Here is a 21,280-nt window from a genome sequence, read left to right as displayed (position 1 = left end):
CTAATTAGTAGTTATTAGTAGCTTGATAAGTTACCAGCTTTTGGCTTAATGAGGGTTAAAGTGGAATCCCACTATTTTAAAAATATCTACATTGTTTAATGGTTAGGATCTAAGCAAAGTCATTCAGAGTGGTTTGGTGTGAAATGGTTGATTGTAGAGACTCAGATTTCTTTACAGTGGTGGTGATAGGAACCAGGGGTATATATATATATATATATATACACACACATACATCATCTAAACCGCTTATCCTTCTGGGTCGCTGGAGCCTATCCCAGCTGTCATTGGGCGGAAGGCAGGATAAACCCTGGACAGGTCGCCAGTCCAATCCATCGCAGGGCAGACAGACAGACACAGTCACACAGGGGCAATTCAGCGTGTCCAATCAGCCTGACTGCATGTTTTTTGGACTGTGGGAGGAAACCGGAGAACCCGGAAGAAACCCACGCAGACCAGGCAAACTCCTCACAGAAATGACCCTGGTCACCCGGCCGGGAATCGAACCCAGGCCATTCTTGCTGTGAGGCGACAGCGCTACACACTGCGCCACCGTGCCGCTCTATATATATATATATATATATATATATATATATATATATATATATATATATATATATATATATATATATATATATATATATATATATATATATATATATATATTTCCCTTGTATATGTGGTACCTCTTCACCATGAATTGATAAAGAAAATTATAAAACTGTAGACATCAGGCAATGTTGACGTCTGGTTCCTATCACCACCACTGTATCAGTGTAACAGTATCTCTAAAATCTCGCATTTCACATCAAACCTCTTTGATAAGGGCATAATAATAGACACAAAATGTTGTGCTAAAGAATATGATGTATAACACACAAATAAAAGTGCCCCAGTATTAATTTATAAATGTATAAATAATGCTTAATAATGCAGTTATAAGCTGCCAACTACTGGTTTTTTATGGCCGAATAAGCACACGGACATTATAATGCCCTCTACACTGAACTGTTATTGTTATTTTGATTAGGTCTAACTCAAGATGCTGTTAGATAAGTTAAGATTTCTGTATTAAGCATTAGTAAATCTTATCTTGAGCTTTTCAGAACTTAACTTGTAACTAAAAAGGGGTTCTTTAGGTTAGCGGGGGTCTCCTAGACTCGCTACGCAAGCAGGAATCAGCGATTTATAATGTAAGGTCACAAAAATGTCACTCTGGCAGCTGAAAGCATGTTTGACTCTGCATAAGGTGCGAATACTTATCAGGTTTCTGAGTCATGCGCTTCCTCTAGCAGCCCACTTTTTAGCGAGAATGGACTGTTTTTCCACTGTGTGGCTGAAAGCCTCAGCCGCAGGCCTGGGTTCAGTTCTACTTTTCGCTTTGCTGTGAGAGATGAAGCTACTAGGCCACAGAAATCTGAATGTAGATCTGCTACTTCCAGCCAGAAGAGCAGGAAGTCGTTGATGACGTGGAAGTGTGTCAGGGTGCACTTACATTTCCTCTCTGTGTGCGTCCAGTTTTTTTTTTGTTTTTTTTTGACGGAATCACAACTTTTTAACCAGTGTTTCAGCTTTGTTGGCTTGTGGGTCCTCAGACATGGAGTTTATTACGTAGACAGTAATAAACATCTCGCTGTAAGAATAGCACCATTATAACACTTCAACATATTCTTTTTTTTTGACAGATTTACAGTTTCAGCATAATCTGATAAAATAATCAGCGTTGATTACTTCAGCACGATTTCTACAACCTTCCTAACCTAAATGAATTCCGGTGAAGAAGACAGAATGGTGAAAAAAGCAGCACCGTAGCATTTACATCACACTCAAGATCTCGATATATTTTTGAGAAACAAAGCCTGCGAAGTTTGCAAGAAGTTGAAAGCAACTTCGGCCTCTACGGTTATGACTTTTACACTGACCAGTCACTGGCTTTGCTTCATACCACAAGCTTTTGTTCCACCACAAACAAAGCCTCTGCGTGACGTCTGCGGTCGTTCATTTTCTCTGTAATTACAATTATTGGTCACCGAAGCCAAACGAACGTCATCTCTACAAGAAGCATACAGAGCCTAGGTGGGTGCTACTGGTTTCATTTCATGTTGACTAACCGATATACGCTTGCCATTATCTGGTTTTTTAGGCCTTGTAGTTTCACTCGTTGCCCATTTTATCAGAAACACCTACCATGTTGGTACATGGTAAATACACAATTATAGACTGTACTTATCTACACAGTGGTTAACCCCCATCTACCCTATCCATCAGTGGTAAGGAACCACCATAGGACCACCACTGACCAGGTATTATTTGGGTGATGGCTCCTCAGCACAGCAGTGAACACAAACATTTAGACAGGACCCACTTTTGCTGTCTGTAGACAAAAGCTTGGAAATATTCCTAAGAAATGTCAGTGTTACTGCAGTGCTGAGAATGATCCACCACCCAAATAGTACCTGCTCTGTGAGGGTCCATGGGGGTCCTGACCACTGAAGAACAGGTTAAAAGGGGACTAACAAAGTATGCAGAGAAACAGATGGACTACAGTCTGTAGTTGTAGAACTACAAAGTGCACCTATATAGTAAGTGGAGCTGACAAAATGGACAATGAGTGTAGAAACAAGGAGGTGGTCATAACGTTATGCCTGATCTGTGTATGTTCCTGTGCTTTGGAAGCTCCTGAAGAGATGAAAAATCCTGAACACGGTACACAGTTACCTCATAACTGGACATAATTGTTTCGTGAATCATTAAACCGCCTCATTTTCTAAAAGAAAAACACTTGGTCATTGGTTAATAGTGCTGTATATGTACATTAATGCTAAGCTGCTTGTGTGATAATACTTTTGTCAACTGAATCAATAATAACAAAATAAAAGTAAAAAAGAAAAACTGATGAGCTTTTTATCATGTTTTGAACATATCAAAAAAAAAATAAATAAATAAAACCTTTTGCTTCGTCAAAGTCTGAAATAGCTCCCCAGTGCCAGTTCAGAGTTTCACTTGTGTTTGCCAATTAACAGAAAAGTGTCTCTACATGAAAGATTGATTGTTGCCAATTAGTGTCATTTTGGAAACGAATATATCTAATTTTAGAGTAAACAGTCTCGATGTTGACTTGTGGCTTCGAACTGAAAGCATGTACACCTTAAAATATCATCTCAGCATCTTTCTTTATGAAATTGTTTTCACTTAGCAATTTGCACATAAAATTGTTAATTTTTCTTGTAGAGTTGATGGACGTTATTAATTAAAGTTCTTCTGTCTAATTGATGTTGGGCAAGAAGTTTCAGAGCTGCTGTTGGTCAGATACAAACCTCAGTGCCTGCAACACATTTTAAAAAAGTTAAGACAGGAGCATGTTTACCTCGGTGTTACATCACCATTCCTTTTAAAAGCACTTCATGATCATTTGGGGACTGAAGACACAAACTGATCCAGTTTTGAAAGCAAATTTGTTGCCATTATTCTATTATACGAGTATTCAAATGTGCAACTGTTGTCGTATTTTGTGCTTCATTACGCACAGCACATTTCCAGTGGGAGACTGAATGGCAGGAAGGCCAGTCTAGCACCCGCACTCTCTGATTACACAGCCATGCTTTTGTAACAAATGTAGCATATTTCTTGCCATCGTCATGTTGAAATAAGCACAGACATCTGTGCTAAAAGCATCGTCTAGAAGGAAGCCTGTTGCTCCAGAATGTGTAAATATCTTTCGGTGTTAATGGTACCTTCACAATTGTGTGGGTTATCCAGTAATTCCCCCCATTCCATGACAGACCCTGGCTTTTGAACTTTATGCTGGTAACATTCTGGGTGGTCCTTTTCTTCTTTCGCCTGAAGAACACAACGTCCACTATTTACATAAACAATCACGTTGACTCATCAGGCTCATCAGACCACAATACAAGTCCATTTCAGATAAGGTGAGCCCAGAGAAGTCGGCGGTGTTTCTGGTGTTTATGGCTTCCGTTGTGCACAGTACAGTCTTAACCCTTTAAAATCCCAGGCTTATTACATAAAGAGGCTTAATATACAGTGGACTGCAATGCAAACTGGCTAGGCTATTCTTAGGTTAGAGGTGTGTAGTAAAACTTTAGGCCCGCCGGAAGGCTCATGGCTATTTAAGAGGTTAACTAATATGAGTGGATGCAGTGATGAATGGTGTTCGACAGTGGTTCGTCAAAGTATTCCAGAGCCCAAGAGGTGATATCCGTGGTGATACTTGGCCTTTCCTGAATGCTCTTTTTATACCCAAGCGTAATTGATCACCTGTGTAAGATATTTTTAAACAGTTCACTGCATTCCTAGTCTTGAATTACCCCATTCCCAACTTTTTTGGAACAGAGGCTTGTATTTCCAGTGAAAGCAAGGACTTGTAGCCACATCACCTGCTTGTTTCGAGAGGCAGGGGCTGAAGTGAAGGTTGTGGTGCAGCAGTTCCAGATGATACTGAGCAGAGAAGAGAAAATTACTTTGCACTACTCTCACTTTAGTTCTCCAGAGCCCTGCGTAGCCATTTTTCTTAGCACATATTGACTATGCAAATGGGGCTGATATAAGTCAGGACTTTATGTTTGCGAAAAAGCAGAAGTTGTTGATTTTTACAATCTTGTTTTCCATCTGTTCTTCTGTGGTTTCGTCTGTGTTTGTATTCTTCATTGCGGGAGGCAAAACCGAAGGTGAGGTGCATTGAAATGGAGAATGGTCTTGCAGGATCAGGTTGAGATTTGCTGACAGGCTCAAGGCCTCCTTCACTGCTTCTTATGGATGTTTTCATTTCAGATCATTCGTGTTGGAGGCGTCTGTGGTTTTCATATTTATATAAGTAGGGTTGTCACTATTGATTATATTAGTAATAGAGTAATCTATTTTTATCTAATCTGAGCTTTAAAATAATTCATTAATGTAACATGGAGTTATTTCTACAGTTCGGATTATAGCACAGGATGAATATATGCTGGGGTTATTTCTATGGTTTGTTTTATAGCACTGGATTAACATAATCTGAGGTTATTTCTATGGCTTGTTTTATAGCACAGGATTAATATAACCCAATGTTATTTCTATAGCTTCTTTTATAACACATTATTATAACCCAGATTTATTACTACAGTTAGTTTTATATCATGGGATTAATATAATCTGGGGTTATTTCTACAGTTTGTATTATTACATGGGCTTATTATAACATTATATATTATAATGTAGGGTTATTTCCTTTTTTTATAGCACATGATGAATATAACATATTGGCATGGGATTAGTATGATCTGGGGCTATTTCTTGGTTTGTTTTTTTTTGGAATGGGATTATTATAACCTGAGGTTGTTTTTACGCTTAGTTTTATAGCACAGGATTAATATAATCTGAGTGTATTGCTATGGCTTGTTTTATAACACGTGATTAATATAAACTGAGTGTATTGCTATGGCTTGTTTTATAACACGGGATTAATATAATCTGAGTGTATTGCTATGGCTTGTTTTATAACACGGGATTAATATAATCTGAGTGTATTGCTATGGCTTGTTTTATAACACGTGATTAATATAATCTGAGTGTATTGCTATGGCTTGTTTTATAGCACGTGATTAATATAATCTGAGTGTATTGCTATGACTTGTTTTATAACACGGGATTAATATAATCTGAGTGTATTGCTATGGCTTGTTTTATAACACGGGATTAATATAATCTGAGTGTATTGCTATAGCTTGTTTTATAACACGGGATTCATATAACCTGTGGTTATTTCTATGGTTTGTTTTTGGGGGATTATTATAACCTGGGGATGGATGGATGGATTGATTGATTGATTGATTGATTGATTGATTGATTTGATTTATTTATTTATTTATTTATTATTTTACATCTTATTTTATAGCCCAAGTTCAACACTGAAGCAGTGAAAATTGCTGATAATAATTGCGTTACCCCACCTTCCCATATTAAACTAATCTCATCTATACTTTAAAAATACTTCATTAAACGAAATATCAAAAACACACTATAGCAAAACATGCATAAGTGGGTGTGGCCATCAGGCTGCATTATGGTTGTGCAAGTTGCCAAAATTTGATCACTTTTTAAAAGCAGATCAGGGCTAACATTGTGAAGAAGTCGGAAGCTAATTAGCTTAGCTAATCCAGAAGGCTGCTCAGAACTTATTTACTGGAACGTTCCTGAACGTTCTGATCATATTTTCCCTTGTTAGTGCCTCGTATTTCATTCCGAAACCAATTCTGAAAGTGTTGTGGTTACTAACCAAAGGAGCCAAAACCGACCTGCAACTTTTACTTATTTATTTTTTTAGCAGTGAGCTGATGTAGCGTGGTGTGACTTTCCCCATTTGTATCTTGAAAAAAGCTGTGAACACCGCTGTTTCTCTCTTTTTCAGTCTCTCACTCTGCGCCGTTCTCCTCCTCTTTCCTCTCGCTCCGTCTCGCGCTCTCGTCAGAATCAATCAGTATAGTTCTGCATGAGTGCTCAGGCCGCTGTCTGCGAGCGGCGCGAGATTGAGAGGGCTGAGAGCCGACGGCGCGCGCACGCACACATCTGAACAGCCCGCTGCAACACAAAGCAATTATGACAGATGAACAGCGCCACATCTGAAATCAAAGCGCTCCTTAATCAATTTGAATTCAATTTTCTTTTCTAAGCTTCAAGCCAACTGTGTTTTGTTTGAACCCGCTATTCTTTTGCATAGCCATTCTTCGTATCCTCCATGCGAGAAGCGAACAGCACAGGACTCATCTTTGATGCCGTCTTGTCTTCTCTTTTTTATCTCTAGGAGTATGTGCTGATTTTAGCTCCACCAGAATGATCAACTAAAATCTAACTGCCCCAAGTGTGAATTTGACCACTTCAGCAGCATTGGTATTATTCACTTATTCACAGTCTTATTGTAATGAATAATACTATAATCTATTCACTCACTACTATAAATTATACAGTATCTACTTTAGTAACTACTATGATTACTATGATAACTACTATGAATAATTCAGTAACTACTATGAATGATTCAGTATCAACTATACATGCATTTCTATGAATTAGTCAGTATATATTGTGAATAATTTAGTTATTATTATGAATTATTCAGTATCAAGGATGATTTTATTTCTATGAATTACTCAGTATCTACTATAAATTATTCAGTATCTTCTATAAAGTATTCAATATCTACTTTGAATTATTCAGAATTATTCAGTAGCTACTGTTGATTAACTACTATAAATTATTCAGTATCTACTTTGAATGATTTAGTAACTACTATGGATTATTCAGTATCAACAATTAATTTATTCCTATGAATTATTCAGTGAACTGTATGAATTATTCATTAGCTACTATGAATTATTTAGTAATTATTACTATTACTGTGAATCATTCAATAACCACTACACATTATTCAGTATTTATTATGAATTATTCATTATCTACTGTAAAAAATGTTCAATTTTTACAATGAAATATTTTATATCTTCTATAAATTGTTCAGTTACCACTATAAGTGATCCAGTATCTACTATGAATTGTTCAGTATCTACTATGAATTGTTCAGTAACTACTATGGATTATTCAGCGTCAACTATGACTTTTTCTGTCAATTCAGTAACTACTGTGAATTTATTTATAGGAATTATTAATACTATGAGTTATTTATATGAATTATTCAGTAACTATTATGAATTATTCAGTAAGTACGGTGTATTCATCTGTATCAACTGTATCCGTATCATGTAACAACATTAACTTTATTTCTATGAATTATTCAGTATGCACTATGATTCATTATTATTCACGGTCAACTATCCACTATAAAGGCTACTATTAATTATTCAGTATCATCTCTGAATTATTCAGTAGCCACTATATTTTTTTCCAAAGCTTCTATGAATTTTTCAGTGACTTCTATAAATAATTCACAAACTACTACATATTATTTAGTTTTTACTCTAAATTATTCAGTAACTACTATAAATGATTCAGTATTAACTGAGTTTTTGATGGACTGTGAATTATCCAGTATCCAGTATAAATTATTCACTACCTACTTTTAGTTGTTCTGTAATCGTTATAAATTAGAAACTACTAAAATGATTTAGTTATTACTACAGATTGTGTGCTATGATATAGATTTTACCCTATTGTTGAGATTGTGATAAGCCTAAAATAGCAATAATAAAACAGAAAGTAATAGGAACAATAGTATAAAATATCATTATTATTAGTGATATTATTACTTTAATTAATGAATGTTTTCAGCATTTTAAATATACATTTCAGGTTACATCGCTCACCACTATTATGAGAGTGAAGTCACTTTCACACCTGCCTTTCTTGATGTGGACAAGTCAGTTTGTTTTGACAGGTCCTGCCCAATCCACCCCTCATACACACTGCCAAAAAAACACATTTAATTACATGTTTGAGTTACTCAAATAAAATATTCCCCTATAAATTTGTATAAATATATAAATATGTTCTCAGATTAACTAGGACAATGATGTCTAAGGTGCATTTTAACCATTGCAGTATGAAACAAACAGGACCCTCATGGTGTTTAGGGGGTTAATAGGGTTCAAAAGTTTGTGAGCTAAGTTGTGCCTATGAGGCAGGAAGGTCAGTGCAGCAGTGGTTAGAAGAAAGTTAAAGATGTGAAGCCCTCAGATGCTAAATCAGCATCCCAGCTGCCTGTCCCAGGATATGAAGCTGTGGCTGAGGAAGCCCTCAGTGCTGGACCTGTTGGCATCCTTTAGAACTGCTTTGCCCTGAGCAGCCTTTTATCTTCCCACCCGCAGGGAGTGGTGTCTGCAGAGAGCAGCAGAGGAGGTCTGCTCCTGGAGGAACCCAAGACTCTGCTGTTTAAAGGGAACACCTACAGTCTACAAGTCTCCATCCAGGACCTGCCCCAATTCCTGTGGAGCATCAAACCCTTTACCACCTGCCAGGTAAGCTAGCGGCACTTTCTTTGTTTTTTTTGGTGCCAAGACCTTCTCCAAGACTTAACTGTACACTGGAAAAAGTAATGTTCTGAGGTAACCTCACATTTACTTACTTTTGCCAGTCGTTGTGTGGATATGACATACTGTATCCATGTTAAAATAAAGTGGACAGTTAAATAAATTCAAATACGTTCAAATTCTCTGGAAAAAAAAGTTCTATACCCTGTCATTGCCCTGGTTTAAAATCAGAGCGCACCTTTTCCTGAATTCAGTTTCCAGTCAAAACAGCTAATCAGTACATGCTATTCATTTTTCAGGATATATTTTTTTGAGATTAGATAGAAGATGATGCACTTGCATAATAAAGGAGAAATTCAAAAGAAAATTACTGATAGAACAGAAGCTCCCTGTCACTGCCTTGAATAGAATTAGGTCAGCCAACTAAATACTGACTGAATTATTTTATCCATAAGAAACAATAACAACTAATAACACATATGAACTATATAAATTATTATGCAAAAGTCAAAGACCGCCCTTCATGGAGTTAAAAAAATAATTAAAAGCTACAGAGAAAAATGGAACTCCCTAACAACCACCCGCAAGATCCGGTAGAGCACAAAAACAGTCGCCATCAGTTAAACTGCACTTAAAGACGGCAAATTTCTTTGGAAAACTAAAAGAATGGAAGCTGTAATAAAGGCAAAGGATGGGCACAATAATTACAGGACAGAAGAAAGGTCCAGCTCCCCTCAAAACAAGACGTAACGTAGCAGTGTTAGAGTGAGAAGCTATAATCATCCAGCCACTGTTGTTCTCACTGGACGTTGGTGATGAAAATTGGAAACCGGGCTCACCTTATATTCATGTTTACCCTGCGTTTACGTGAGCTTTGTGATCAGTTTATTTGACCCCACCATTCACACGATGAAAATATTGTCAATATATTATTGTAAGTAATAAAAACATACTGATGAAGCTTCTTTTGTCTGCTCACATAGCTATAACATAGTGCACTCATAGGCCCATATCCAGTCCTAGGGTTCTACCTGACCTAACACACTTCATTCAGAGCATGAATTATTATGGCTTACTAATGAACTGATGACTTGAACTTGGTCCTGATGGCTTAGATGGGACCTCCTATCATATTCTTCTTCTTTCTCTCCTGTCTTTTTATGCTGTTCTATAGGCAGCTCTGGAGAAACGTAATTGGTAAGATTAGAAAGCAGGAAGCTGATCTGAGAACAGCAGAGTGTTTATTTCCAGCTGACGGTATTGTATGGATACGTCGCACTGTCAACCTAGAGTCAGCGTTCTGATTCAGGGGAAGGAGAAAGACTATTTCAGGAGCAAGTCAGTCATCCTACTCCAGCGCATAAAAACCACAGGGACGTGACGAGGCAGGATTTACTGCTGCAAGTCAGGCTCCCATTTCTCTACCAATCACATTCTCTCGGCTCAGCAACACTGTGAAATCACACTACATCCAGACATACTGGAGGGGTGCAACTCAGACGAGTGTTCAAGGAATAGTTTGGTGAAAAAAAGTTTTATACAGTTTCTCACTCTCTTCACCTGAAACGTAGTCTGCAAGGGTAATGTAGCTAACATGAATTTGGACAAATGTGTTCACCACATTCAGACTTTAGAATGGCTGTTAATGTTTTAGTCACATACTTTTATCAACATTTTATAGGCTTCAAATAATCATTGTAACAATGTGTAGCGGTACTCAAATGCAATGTATTGCCATTTTTGTGTCACAACATGATATATTTTGGATATAGAATTAGTAAATGTAAAATATTAAATTTTGAATTTTTTGTAATTTTATTGTTGTCTCTAAGAGAAAACAGTGCTTGTTGAAGGGACAACAGGCTCGAGTCATTTTCTTAGAATACATAAAATAAATAAAAATAATGTAAACAAAAGTGCAACTCCTGGATTTTAATAGAGATGGATACTACATCCAAATAAAAGTGGGCTGTACAACCAAACAAAGGTGGATACTACAACTGAGTCAAGGTGGACTCCACAACCAAATAGAGATGGACTCTTCAACCGAACAGTGGTGGACTCTACAACCAAACAGTGGTGGACTCCACAACTGAATAGTGGTGGAATCTACAACTGAATAGCGGTGGACTCTACAACCTAATGGAGGTGGACTCTACAGCCAAAAAGAGATGGACAGAGGTGAAAGGGAATTTTTCAAATAAGAAGCTTGCTAACTTTAGCTTCTGTTTTCCCTAATCAGGGAAAAAAAAATAATAACATGCATATTCTAACACCCCTAGTATTTCTGAACAAGTACCTGAATACTCATTCTCAAAATCACCTTTCAAAAACAGCATTTACACTTCATAATTAACCATCACGTTAAGTATGTTCATCACTGCAATTCAAAATACATCCAGTAGGTGGCACCAGCGTTCCATTTTACCCTTCCAGTCAGCATTTCAGTACACACCAGCTGAACTAGATATTTGTCTGACGTCCTTCAAAGTTCTGTGAGATGTAAAAGACACATGTCTAGTGCAGCCAGTGTGGACTGCAGTGCTGATTAAAATGGAAGCCCTTGTCCTGTTGCTTGCTTTAGGAACCTGTTTTACTTTCACTTGATCAGTGAAGTGTAGAGATCCAATCAAATCTCATAGCCCCACTTTCTATATTGTTCTGAATTGTATTTAAAATTTTAGTTTACTAAACTGTGCTAATGACCTGGTTCCCTGCAGCTCCTGCGCTGTACTAACTCTTCTCTGGTTCAGCTTTAAAAATGTATGATTGTAATTTCACCACAATAAACAGATCTGCTGAGTGTGCTCTCAAGTTTTAAACCTACAGTAAAACTAAAGCAGTTCCACGATGGAGCTGACAGTGCCGAATCGGAGTGTGACGACATGATGATGCAGATGTGTCGTGTTTAAGGCATGTTATACTTACATATTTGAGATCATTGCTTAAGCTTGATGTTCATCCATGATATACCAACCTCTACTCACAACAACCAACACTGAAATGGTACATGGCATCCCTAGATGACAGTATGTCTTAGAGTAATAATAATCATTATTCATATAGCACCTTTCATACATTAAAAATACAGCTCAAAGTGCTTCACAATACAAGATCATCAAAATAAAGTAAACGCATAATAAAAATGCAACAAATACAAGCAATAACAGAGCCAGAAACCACATAAGCAACTCTATTAGAGATTTCTTATAACAACTTCGCTCAGTTTGAGGCAAGTTTGTGATGATTTAGGGATGCAGTTAGCACCATGCTAATTGATAGGGTATAAATGCATCAGCTACATTGGCCTCATAGCTCCAGTGCAAAGCTAAAGAAGCAAACAAAAGTCTTGGCAGACCCACTGCGTTTGGGTTAAGGGGGAAAACTGTGTAAAATATTTCGATTCAGCGTAAACAGAGCGCCTCCCTGGTCACTGTGATATGCGGTGCTGGGTGAACACGGGTCACCGGAGGTCAAGGACGCTCCCTGCTCTCGTGCTTCTTCTCAGAAATTAATTAAACATCAAAGCCGATCGCTCTCTAGTGTGTGTAACGCTTAGCCTGGGAGCGACCTCCGCTGCCGGAATTAAGAGGGATTTGGGTTCGTGTCTCTTTTGACCCGAAGATTTCAGAGGAGCTGCTTTCAGCTCAGAGAGGAGCTTTTAATGCCATTCAGCACACAGGCCTGTTTTACTGACTCAGCACAGCCAGAATGCACAGCACTTTATATCAGATCACTGCCATGTAGAGAGCTGATTCATCTCCCGTTAAACTACCTCTCCCTCTCTCTCTCTCTCTCTCTCTCTCTCCCCCTCTTTCTCTCTGTGCTGTAGGAGTTTTCATTCTGTCAGGTGTGGAGCAGCAACCAGCAGCCTTTGCACTGTGCCTTTTCTCTGGAGAGGTTCACCACTGCCACCACGCAGCTCTCCTGCAAGATCAGCGTGCGCCAGGTCAAAGGTCATGAGCAGATCCTGCAGGTCTACACCTCCGTGGCAGAGGTCAGACGTTTTTACCGCCTCTCTTTGTTCTTAACCAGACAACCATGAAACAGTAAACATGTTGACCTTGAAGGTTCAGCGGATGCCTTAATCTCTCTTCTAAACTTGTTCTCTACATGCTTTCTTTGATCTTTAGGTTTTTGAGGATCATATTTCACACATTTCGTATGATATTATTATGATATTAGTGATCATTTTTTATTAGATGTGTATTAGTGGGCAGTATAGGGATGTAAACAATGAATTGATCAACTGTTAACCAAATAAATAGTCACTTTTCCAATGGTTGGAAATCACACATAGGTGTGCAGAATTATAGAGAAGGATGTGGTGGACGGCGACGGCTTTTGAGCTGAACGGCAAACATAACTTTAGAACTTTAGAACATAGAACTTTCAGCAGCCTCAGCAATATATCATCACTGTCCAAAACAGTAGCTTTACAGGAGAGAGCAAAGATGTTCTTAACCTGTAATGCAAATTAATGGATTATATCATATACACAGTGATGTCTGGTCCCACTTAAGCCGGCCTTAAACTACACGACCTTTACCTCGATTTTAGGCCCGATTCTTAGTCTGGCTGAGTCTGTGCTGGTCGGCTCTAGTCTGCAGATGTTTGGGTCAGTCGGAGTGGACAGTTGGAGAGAGAGTTCAGTAGTGTGTGAGGGGCGCAGACTCAGACCAGTTGGAGTTTATCAAACGTTTTCTTCGAGCCGACTCTGAGCGTAATCTAGTGTAAACTGGTCAACGACTCAATCTGAACAGATTCCTGCAACAGCTAATGAAAACTGAGAGTGTGAAAGAAGAAAATACAGTAAACAAAAAAAAAAATGATGAAAAGTCTCTCACATGTGGAGCGAAGCTTTTTAATGAGCTGAGTTTAAGGCATGAGCACAAACGAGTTTACATACTTTTAAAACTCCCATGCTGATCACATTTTAAAATCCATGATCCTCAATTAAACATGTTTACCTGCTGCTTCTTTACTGTGTCGGCGCAAACGGCAGAGAAAACAGCAGGAGTGAGCCGCTCCACTTTTGTTTATTTGCGTCTCCTAGTAACAGGAGAATGCAAGAGTTCGCGTGAGTTTACGCAAGTTCAGTGAGTTCCGTTTGATCCAGCAATAGCTTAAAAGTCGAGTAGTGTGTGATCTCCAATATTTTAGTCGCCCAAAAAATCTGCGGGATAGTGTGAAATGACCAGTCCTTTTATAATCTGTTCAGACTTTAAAAGTCGTGTAGTGAACCCAAGGCTTTACTAGTACTACACAGTTAATATGGGGAACACTTCTTAATATGTCAGTGCATTAATACAGAATTCAGTTGATGTGTGGGCTCACAGGTGTGCGTATATCAAGTAGTTGACAATGGCTTCAAACGTAGCTCAACTGATCAGATTTCAGAACTGGAATGATGTGGTTTTTTATAATTGATATTTGAATGGGTCATGCCTGTGATTTTAGGCTTGTCAGTTAATAATTAATTATTAACTAATGACTAATGGCTGTCAGTTATGGGTCAAAAGACTGTTCCAAAGTTGTCATCTCTAATCGAGTATGTTGTGTATTACTATATAAAGTCGTGTGAAGAAATAAGTAAAAAGCCTTTTTCAACATATTTACAGATATTCAGTATTTATTTAAACCACGTTTCCTTCTCAATAAAAAATGAGTAAACTATCATTTATCACTTAAATCAGGTGCAACTGAGCAGGTGCTAATGAGTAGATAATTAGAGAACATCTTGGAGGAGTCTTATTTAAATCTCAGATATCTGGTCTGGTCTGCTCTTTATTATTGGAGTGTATGATATCATTATGTCTAGATCAAAAGGCCTTCAGACAGGAGGTTGTATATGCTTATGAGTCTGGAAAGAGATTTAAAAGATTTCCAAAATTCTGGAAGTCAGTCATTTCACTGTGAAGAAAATCACTACAAGTGCAGAAGATTTAAAACCACTGCCAACTTGTCCAGGCCAGGCCACTCCAGCAAATTAAACCCGAGAACAGACCATAATATGCTAAAAGAAGTTTGTAAGAACCTGAAAATGTCAGGCCGCTCTTGCCACTGTTGATGTCAAAATGCATGAATCTACTGTTACACAGACACTGCCCAAACTTGGACTTCATGGGAGGTGTTTGCCCTCTAAGAAGAACACCAGGACAGGACTGAAGTTTACCAATGAGTATCTATGCAAAGATCCAGACTTCTGGAACAATGTGATATGGACAGAAGGTAGAGTTGTTTGGCCACACCAAGAGCCATGTTTGAAGAAAACCAAAGCAGGATTTGATTAGAAGACCCTCATACCAACCTACCAACAGTGGTGGAAATGTAATGGTATGGGGCTGCTTTGGTGGCCACTGGCAATCACAGAATTGACTATGAATTGACTTTTAGAAAAATGGGAGGCCATTTGTCAAAAAGTTGAAAACAAAAAAGTGGACCTTCTAACAAAATGATCCCAAGTAAATCCACCAATGAATGGCTCAGAAGAAAGAAACAGAGGGCTGTGGCCCAGTCAAAGCTCAAATCTGAATCCTATTAAACTGGTTTGAAATGGGCTGTGCATGCAAGCAGCTCCTCAACCATTGGACAGTAACTGGTGGACACTAGACAATGCCTACATACAGTGGTTTCTGCCCAAGCAGACAATACCAGGTACTGAAGTACAATCAATGATGCTACTCAAATCATCCTTTATGTCTAAACATTTGTAGACATCCAGTGTTTCTTCTGAAATCAAGGGTTTTAATAAGGAATTTGCCAGCCTCTACTCTTCTGGGAAGGCTTTGATGTACATTGCTGTGAGGATTTGATTGCATTCAGCCACAAGAGCATTAGTCAGGTCAGTTACTGATGTTGGATGATCAGTTCTGAATCACAAAGGTATTGGATGGGGCTCCATCACTTCAGAGAATGCTGGGGGGCTTTATATCCCTCTAGCCTACGCTTGGCATTGAGCATGGTCACCTTAGGCTCATGTGCAGCTGCTCCAGAGCGTCCTATTCTATCAGGCAGTGCTTTTCTATGGAGCCTTGTAGTAGCTAAATTCACTAATTGGAAGGTAGAAGGTACTTTCTTCCATGCTAAAACTCTCTTTTTCTTCTGTTGTGGTCCTTCAGAGGGAGAAGGAGACGCTTCCCTTCTTCATGCAGGCGGATTGCACGGTCACCTCGCAAACGGGTGCAAAAGCCTTCAAAATCCCCCTGTCCATTCGGCAGCGGATCTGCGCCACCTTCGACACTGCCAACGCCAAAGGCAAGGACTGGCAGCTCCTCGCCCAGAAACTCCACATTCAGAGGTAAAAGCCCTGGAGAAACGCAGGCAGCAGAAGCCTATTCATTTATCAAACGTATAGCGGTTTTGTAAATGAATCCATCGTCAAACTGGCCAACGCGGTCGGCTCCCCCGCTGCCGAGCCCCTTCGCTCAGAGTTCATTGTACAGCCTGGGTTATTCAGCTTGACAAATGACCGTTTTTTTTTAAATTAAAGAACCACTCGGAATATGAAGAACAGTTCTTTGGCCTTTGCTTCTCAGCTGCCAGTACGCTGACACAGTTAGTGCTGACGAGCCGTGCGCCGTTACGTAATGATACGACTGTATCCCGGGAAACTCTTTAAATAATCATATTACTGTTATGACATGTACACTATACATTATACATCATCCGCACAATATTTAATTACCTCTGCATGCTAAGTATGTCATTTCGCAGAGGAAAGCGCTTGATGTTTGTGATGTAACTCACTGTTGGGCTTTAAGGAAAGTTATTATTACATGAATGCTTTTGTTTTTTTTCCTTCGGATAGTTGACTTGAAGCGAATAAGTGCTCTTTATTTTGTGCTACAGTAAAAAAGGTCTGTGAGATCCTTTTGAAACTGTGTTTAAACACTGCCCCCAACTGTCCATAGATATTACTACAGGCTACAGTGGTTCAGAAAACAAACCATGCTTTGCCATTCATGGACTAATCAGCTAATTATAAGCAAATGTGTTTTTTCTAACTCATTATCTAGGCATATTTGCAGTATTAACAGTGGTAATTTCAGTGCTGGTTATTTCCTTTATATTGCTCTGTATGATGGCATTTTGGTTCTTATTCTTGTTCGCTCATTATATCAGGTTAACTTTTCATCTAGACATTAGGGCCTGACCAATAGTTAGGTCTTCTCTATTACATGATGCTATCAGTTATTGAGAGTGGTTTTATGTGAAATGGTCCATTGTACAGACTCTTTACAGTGGTGGTGATAGGAACCAGGCATCACAATGCCTATAACACAGATATAATCGTGTTATTTAAATGTAATGTTAATGATGGTAGTTCTTTGGGTACTATTTTGCCTTCTAACGTCCTGCATCTACCTCTTCGCCTTGAAAGACTGGGAACGGGTAATGAGAATGGGGGGAAAAAACTATTTTCTTAAACCAAAACCTTCTCAAAAAACCTTCTTCATCATAAAACAGCATCTCAGATGGCAGTCAGCGTATTCATAACCACTCCATGTAATAAGTTTCTCTGAGGGAGCTTTAAGTGGCACTTCAGACATCTGGATCTTATCTCCACCACTGCGAACAAGTCTCACTCAGCAAATTTCTCTAGAACAGCTTTCACATCCAACCCCTCTGAATGACTTTGGTTACATATTAATAACCGTGGGATTCAAAGGGATTCAAACTCAGGACTGTCCACGGTCCACTGCCGCAAAAAATGACAAAACACTGAAAAGGTTTTAAAAACTAAGTTTGAGAAAAGGGTTTTCAAAACACTGAAAAGGCATTAAAAATTGTATCTGTGCACTGATGTCGGTATTTTCACCATTTTCGGCCACTCCATATATTAGTCAGGCTTTGCTAGGTATAAACTCAGACTGTGCTCCGTTGTATGCAGTGCTTTTTTAGCTGAGACAACAACTTCACAGTGATATTAAAGACTGGCATCATAAACGGAGAAGCAAGGACAAATAAGCAGGAAAAAAACAAAAGAGTGATGAACAACTAGCAATCAAAAGAACAAAAACAAAGCAATATGTAGGCCAAAGGGTGTAATAAAAATAGATACAGTATGTGAGTAAATCACACACAATTAGGAATCACTGCAGCTTCCCGGCCAGTTTTGAGTGCTACAGCAAGTGAAGCTCTCAACAACACTGCATCTACTGAAATATACCAATAAAATATACCAATGAAATATAACAGCTGAGGTGTACTGGGGTTATAATCTGTGACATGGCACAATTTGATTTGGTTAGAATTACTTCAGTACTAGCAAGTATCGAAAGATTCTGTGTCATAAAACATCAAAATTCAAGACTGAAGTATTCGGTCTCAATGTCTATGAGCCAATAAGAAGGCTTATTCCAAGATACAGATATGTAAGCCTATTATTAAAGTCAGAGCTTCTTGACTGTTACAATCTGTTGCAGTCAGAAAATACGTCCACTCTCAGCACCTCAGCATGAACATGACTGGAGGAACTGCCTTTAGGGCTCCCGCGTGGTGCAACCGTCTAAGCATTGGTCTTATCGTCAGGAAGTTGTGAGTTCAGTCCCCAGCGAAGCCACAGCCATCCATGTCTAAGACAACTTAATTGTTCTTTCTATCTCTCTGGGTCGGTAGCCAGCATGGGCATCCGTTAGCTGATGTAACAGAATTAGCTGTTAGCTTTCTCCTGTCCATGTCAAATGACATTGCATTAGCACATGGGTCGGTAACCAAAATGTTAAGAAAAGCCATTTTGTCCTTTCAGCAAAAAGCAAACCATCCTGGGAGCCACAACATTTTAAACATGTCTCAGTGTGTGCTAATGTACTACTATAGGCTAAAAATGAAAGTGAAAATGCAGACTTACTCTGCTTTAAGCTTTAGCTCAGCTATTGCCGCTTTTCTCGCATCTCTGGCAGGAAACTTTTCCTCAAAAGTAGGATAGTTTCTTATAAAATGTCTCTTAATGTTCAACATTTTACAAGGCTGAAGTCAGCTTCTCATTCGCCAGCTTCTCGTTCAAATTTTCCCATTCGACCTTAATGGTGCCTAAAGCGCCAGAATGTAACTGCTGCACCATTTAAGGTGGAACGGGAAAATTCTAACAAGAAACTGGCGAACAAGAAGACTTCAGCTTTGCGACTTTTTAGTGTTTGACATTTTCTCACTGCAGATTAAACGTATCAGGAAACCAGCTGGAGTGATTATAAACGCAAATAAGTCAATTCATCTCCAAATTATTGATGTTCGTCTTAAATCTTTCTTGTCTGTGTTGCTGTGGTGACCAGCAGTCTGCGCACCAACCTTCAGGGTTGAAGGGTGAATTAGCAGATATAGGCTACATCAACTCCAGTGTTTAAGACCATTTATTGTTAAAATGGTGTTGAACAATCAGCAGAGCTTTATTTTATTGTAAAAGAGGATTATTTTATTTTTACCTATTCTAATTCTGCTGTGGAGCCGCAACAGGGCAGTAAAAGAGCCGCATGTTGCCGACCCTTGCAGTCCTAGCTAGAGAATTTGCCACGACTAATTGAAGATTATTGTACTGTGTTATAATTGATGATACAGTCGATTGGTCGCCTTTAGATCCATGCATCATGCACTATTAACCCTAATGGTCACCACATTTGCTCTTACTAACCACTCGTTCAGGGTTGACTGCAGCCCTGTCCTTTTTTTTTTTCCCATCTGCATTTTCACTCAGTCAGTTACGCTTTGCTCTGTCTCTGCAGAAACCTGTCATACTTTGCCAAGCAGCGCAGCCCGTCTGGGGTCATCCTCAGCCTGTGGGAGGCCCAGCACCAGGCCGGCGGCGACCTGGACTCACTGGCCAGCGCTCTGGAGGAAATCAGCAAGATCCACTCCAAAAGCTCGGCCCATAGCCCCAGCGAGACGGAACCGGACTTCAACCAGTGACCCTCGTGGATGCAAACCCAATCACTGCACGGGTCAGCTGACGCCAAGAGTGTTTGACTCCTGCACGTCCAGCTCAGAGAGAGAGAGAGAAAGTGAGACATGAAAAATCAAGTACAACATACATGAGTGCTGTATGTGCGCAGGACGTACCGGCTTCTAAAATTCGGTCCAGCTTAAAAAGGAGGGAAACCCCAAAAAACACTCGAAGTGAAGGAAGTTGTGCCTCAGCCGCACCTCATATATCTTCGTTAGATATCGTGTAGAGGCTCGGGTACCGTTCATCTTTTGTTTCGGCTTCGTCATCGGTCAGCATCCTCTCTTTTCCGGCAAAGCTGTATGTGTGTGAGTCCAGCGTCCAGCAGCATGGACCTTTAAACGCTTCGATGTGGTGACACTTACTTACTTACTTTGTGGTTTGTTTGCACTATGAAGCATTAGAGCAGGGAGGTCAATGAAGCGCTGCGTTTGAAAGAAGCATTACCCGTCATCCCTTGTCAAGTGAGGATCTGCTTCTCCTATTTTTTTCTGTTAATTTTTTAGAGAGCCAGCCGTTGTAAATGCTGTAAGGGGGGCGCTGATGAATAAAATATGTTAAAGGGTGTTTTGCTGTTGTTGTTGTTGACGTCGTTATCTTCAGATGCACAAGCTGAAGGAAAAGAAAACACATGCATGGCAGTCTTGGGCTTACGTGAGGGCTTAGCGCTGACTTTAGGATCGAGGAGGGGCCTCGCTGGCTCAGAAGGCCTGTCAAGACAACAGCACAAATGTGTTCCTCTCAGATAACAACAGCAGTCACTGCGGTTGCCTCTGAACGGAGGACGTTGGCCTGGTGAGTCAGTTGCTGTGAGCTTCTTGACAGTACAGTAAAACCCCCTATTTTCAAAAAAAAAAGCCTCAAATTATGACAAATCCCTCCTTTCCTCCAACTGATACACCACCACCGTGTCCCCGTGTCAAAATATGTTAAGCTGTGCCGCCTCTGCCAGCGAGTTGAAGGCATAAGGTGCCGGCAGTGTCAGTCTGCAGTAAAAGAGGGTCAGCGTATAGGCGAAAAAGCAGCTGTTAAAACGACTGGCTCAGCTAATACTGCTGCGTGCCGCCTTCTGTTCTTCCTGCTGGCTTGCTTTTGAAACGTTGGAGAAAAGAGAAGCCCCCAGAGGAACCTGGGGAGAATAAAAAGCCTCTTATCTGCCATGACCAAACTCGCTCACCCGGCCCCGGACACGATGGAGAAACAAGGGCCGGTGAGATGTAATTAACGTCCAGTGCCGGAAAAATAGCCGGCTGTCAGAAGTCCAGAGGGATGCGGCAGCAAGAAAGTTATGCCCTTCTTTTCCAAATCATCTCCTTCATTAATCTGCTCCCTCAACGGGGGCTCTCATTTTGGGTGGTTTTCAATAGCT

General features: G+C 39.6%; 1 protein-coding gene across 1 annotated transcript in view; it reads left to right on the top strand.

Annotated features, from left to right (window-relative positions):
* Positions 1 to 19,964, top strand: part of unc5db (unc-5 netrin receptor Db) — a 235,336-nt gene extending 215,372 nt beyond the window's left edge. Inside the window, exons 15-18 of the mRNA XM_036598580.1 lie at positions 8,811 to 8,960; positions 12,805 to 12,969; positions 16,094 to 16,272; positions 19,694 to 19,964. Of these exons, the coding sequence (XP_036454473.1) occupies positions 8,811 to 8,960; positions 12,805 to 12,969; positions 16,094 to 16,272; positions 19,694 to 19,877 (678 nt within the window). The 3' untranslated portion in view covers positions 19,878 to 19,964. The remainder of the gene's footprint in view (positions 1 to 8,810; positions 8,961 to 12,804; positions 12,970 to 16,093; positions 16,273 to 19,693) is intronic.
* Positions 19,965 to 21,280: the final 1,316 nt, after the last annotated feature.

The sequence above is a fragment of the Colossoma macropomum genome, unplaced genomic scaffold, assembly GCF_904425465.1.
Source record: "Colossoma macropomum unplaced genomic scaffold, Colossoma_macropomum, whole genome shotgun sequence".
Classification (NCBI taxonomy): Eukaryota; Metazoa; Chordata; class Actinopteri; order Characiformes; family Serrasalmidae; genus Colossoma; species Colossoma macropomum.
The sequence above is the reverse complement of the archived record's forward strand: the minus strand, read 5'-3'. Positions and strand labels throughout refer to the sequence as shown.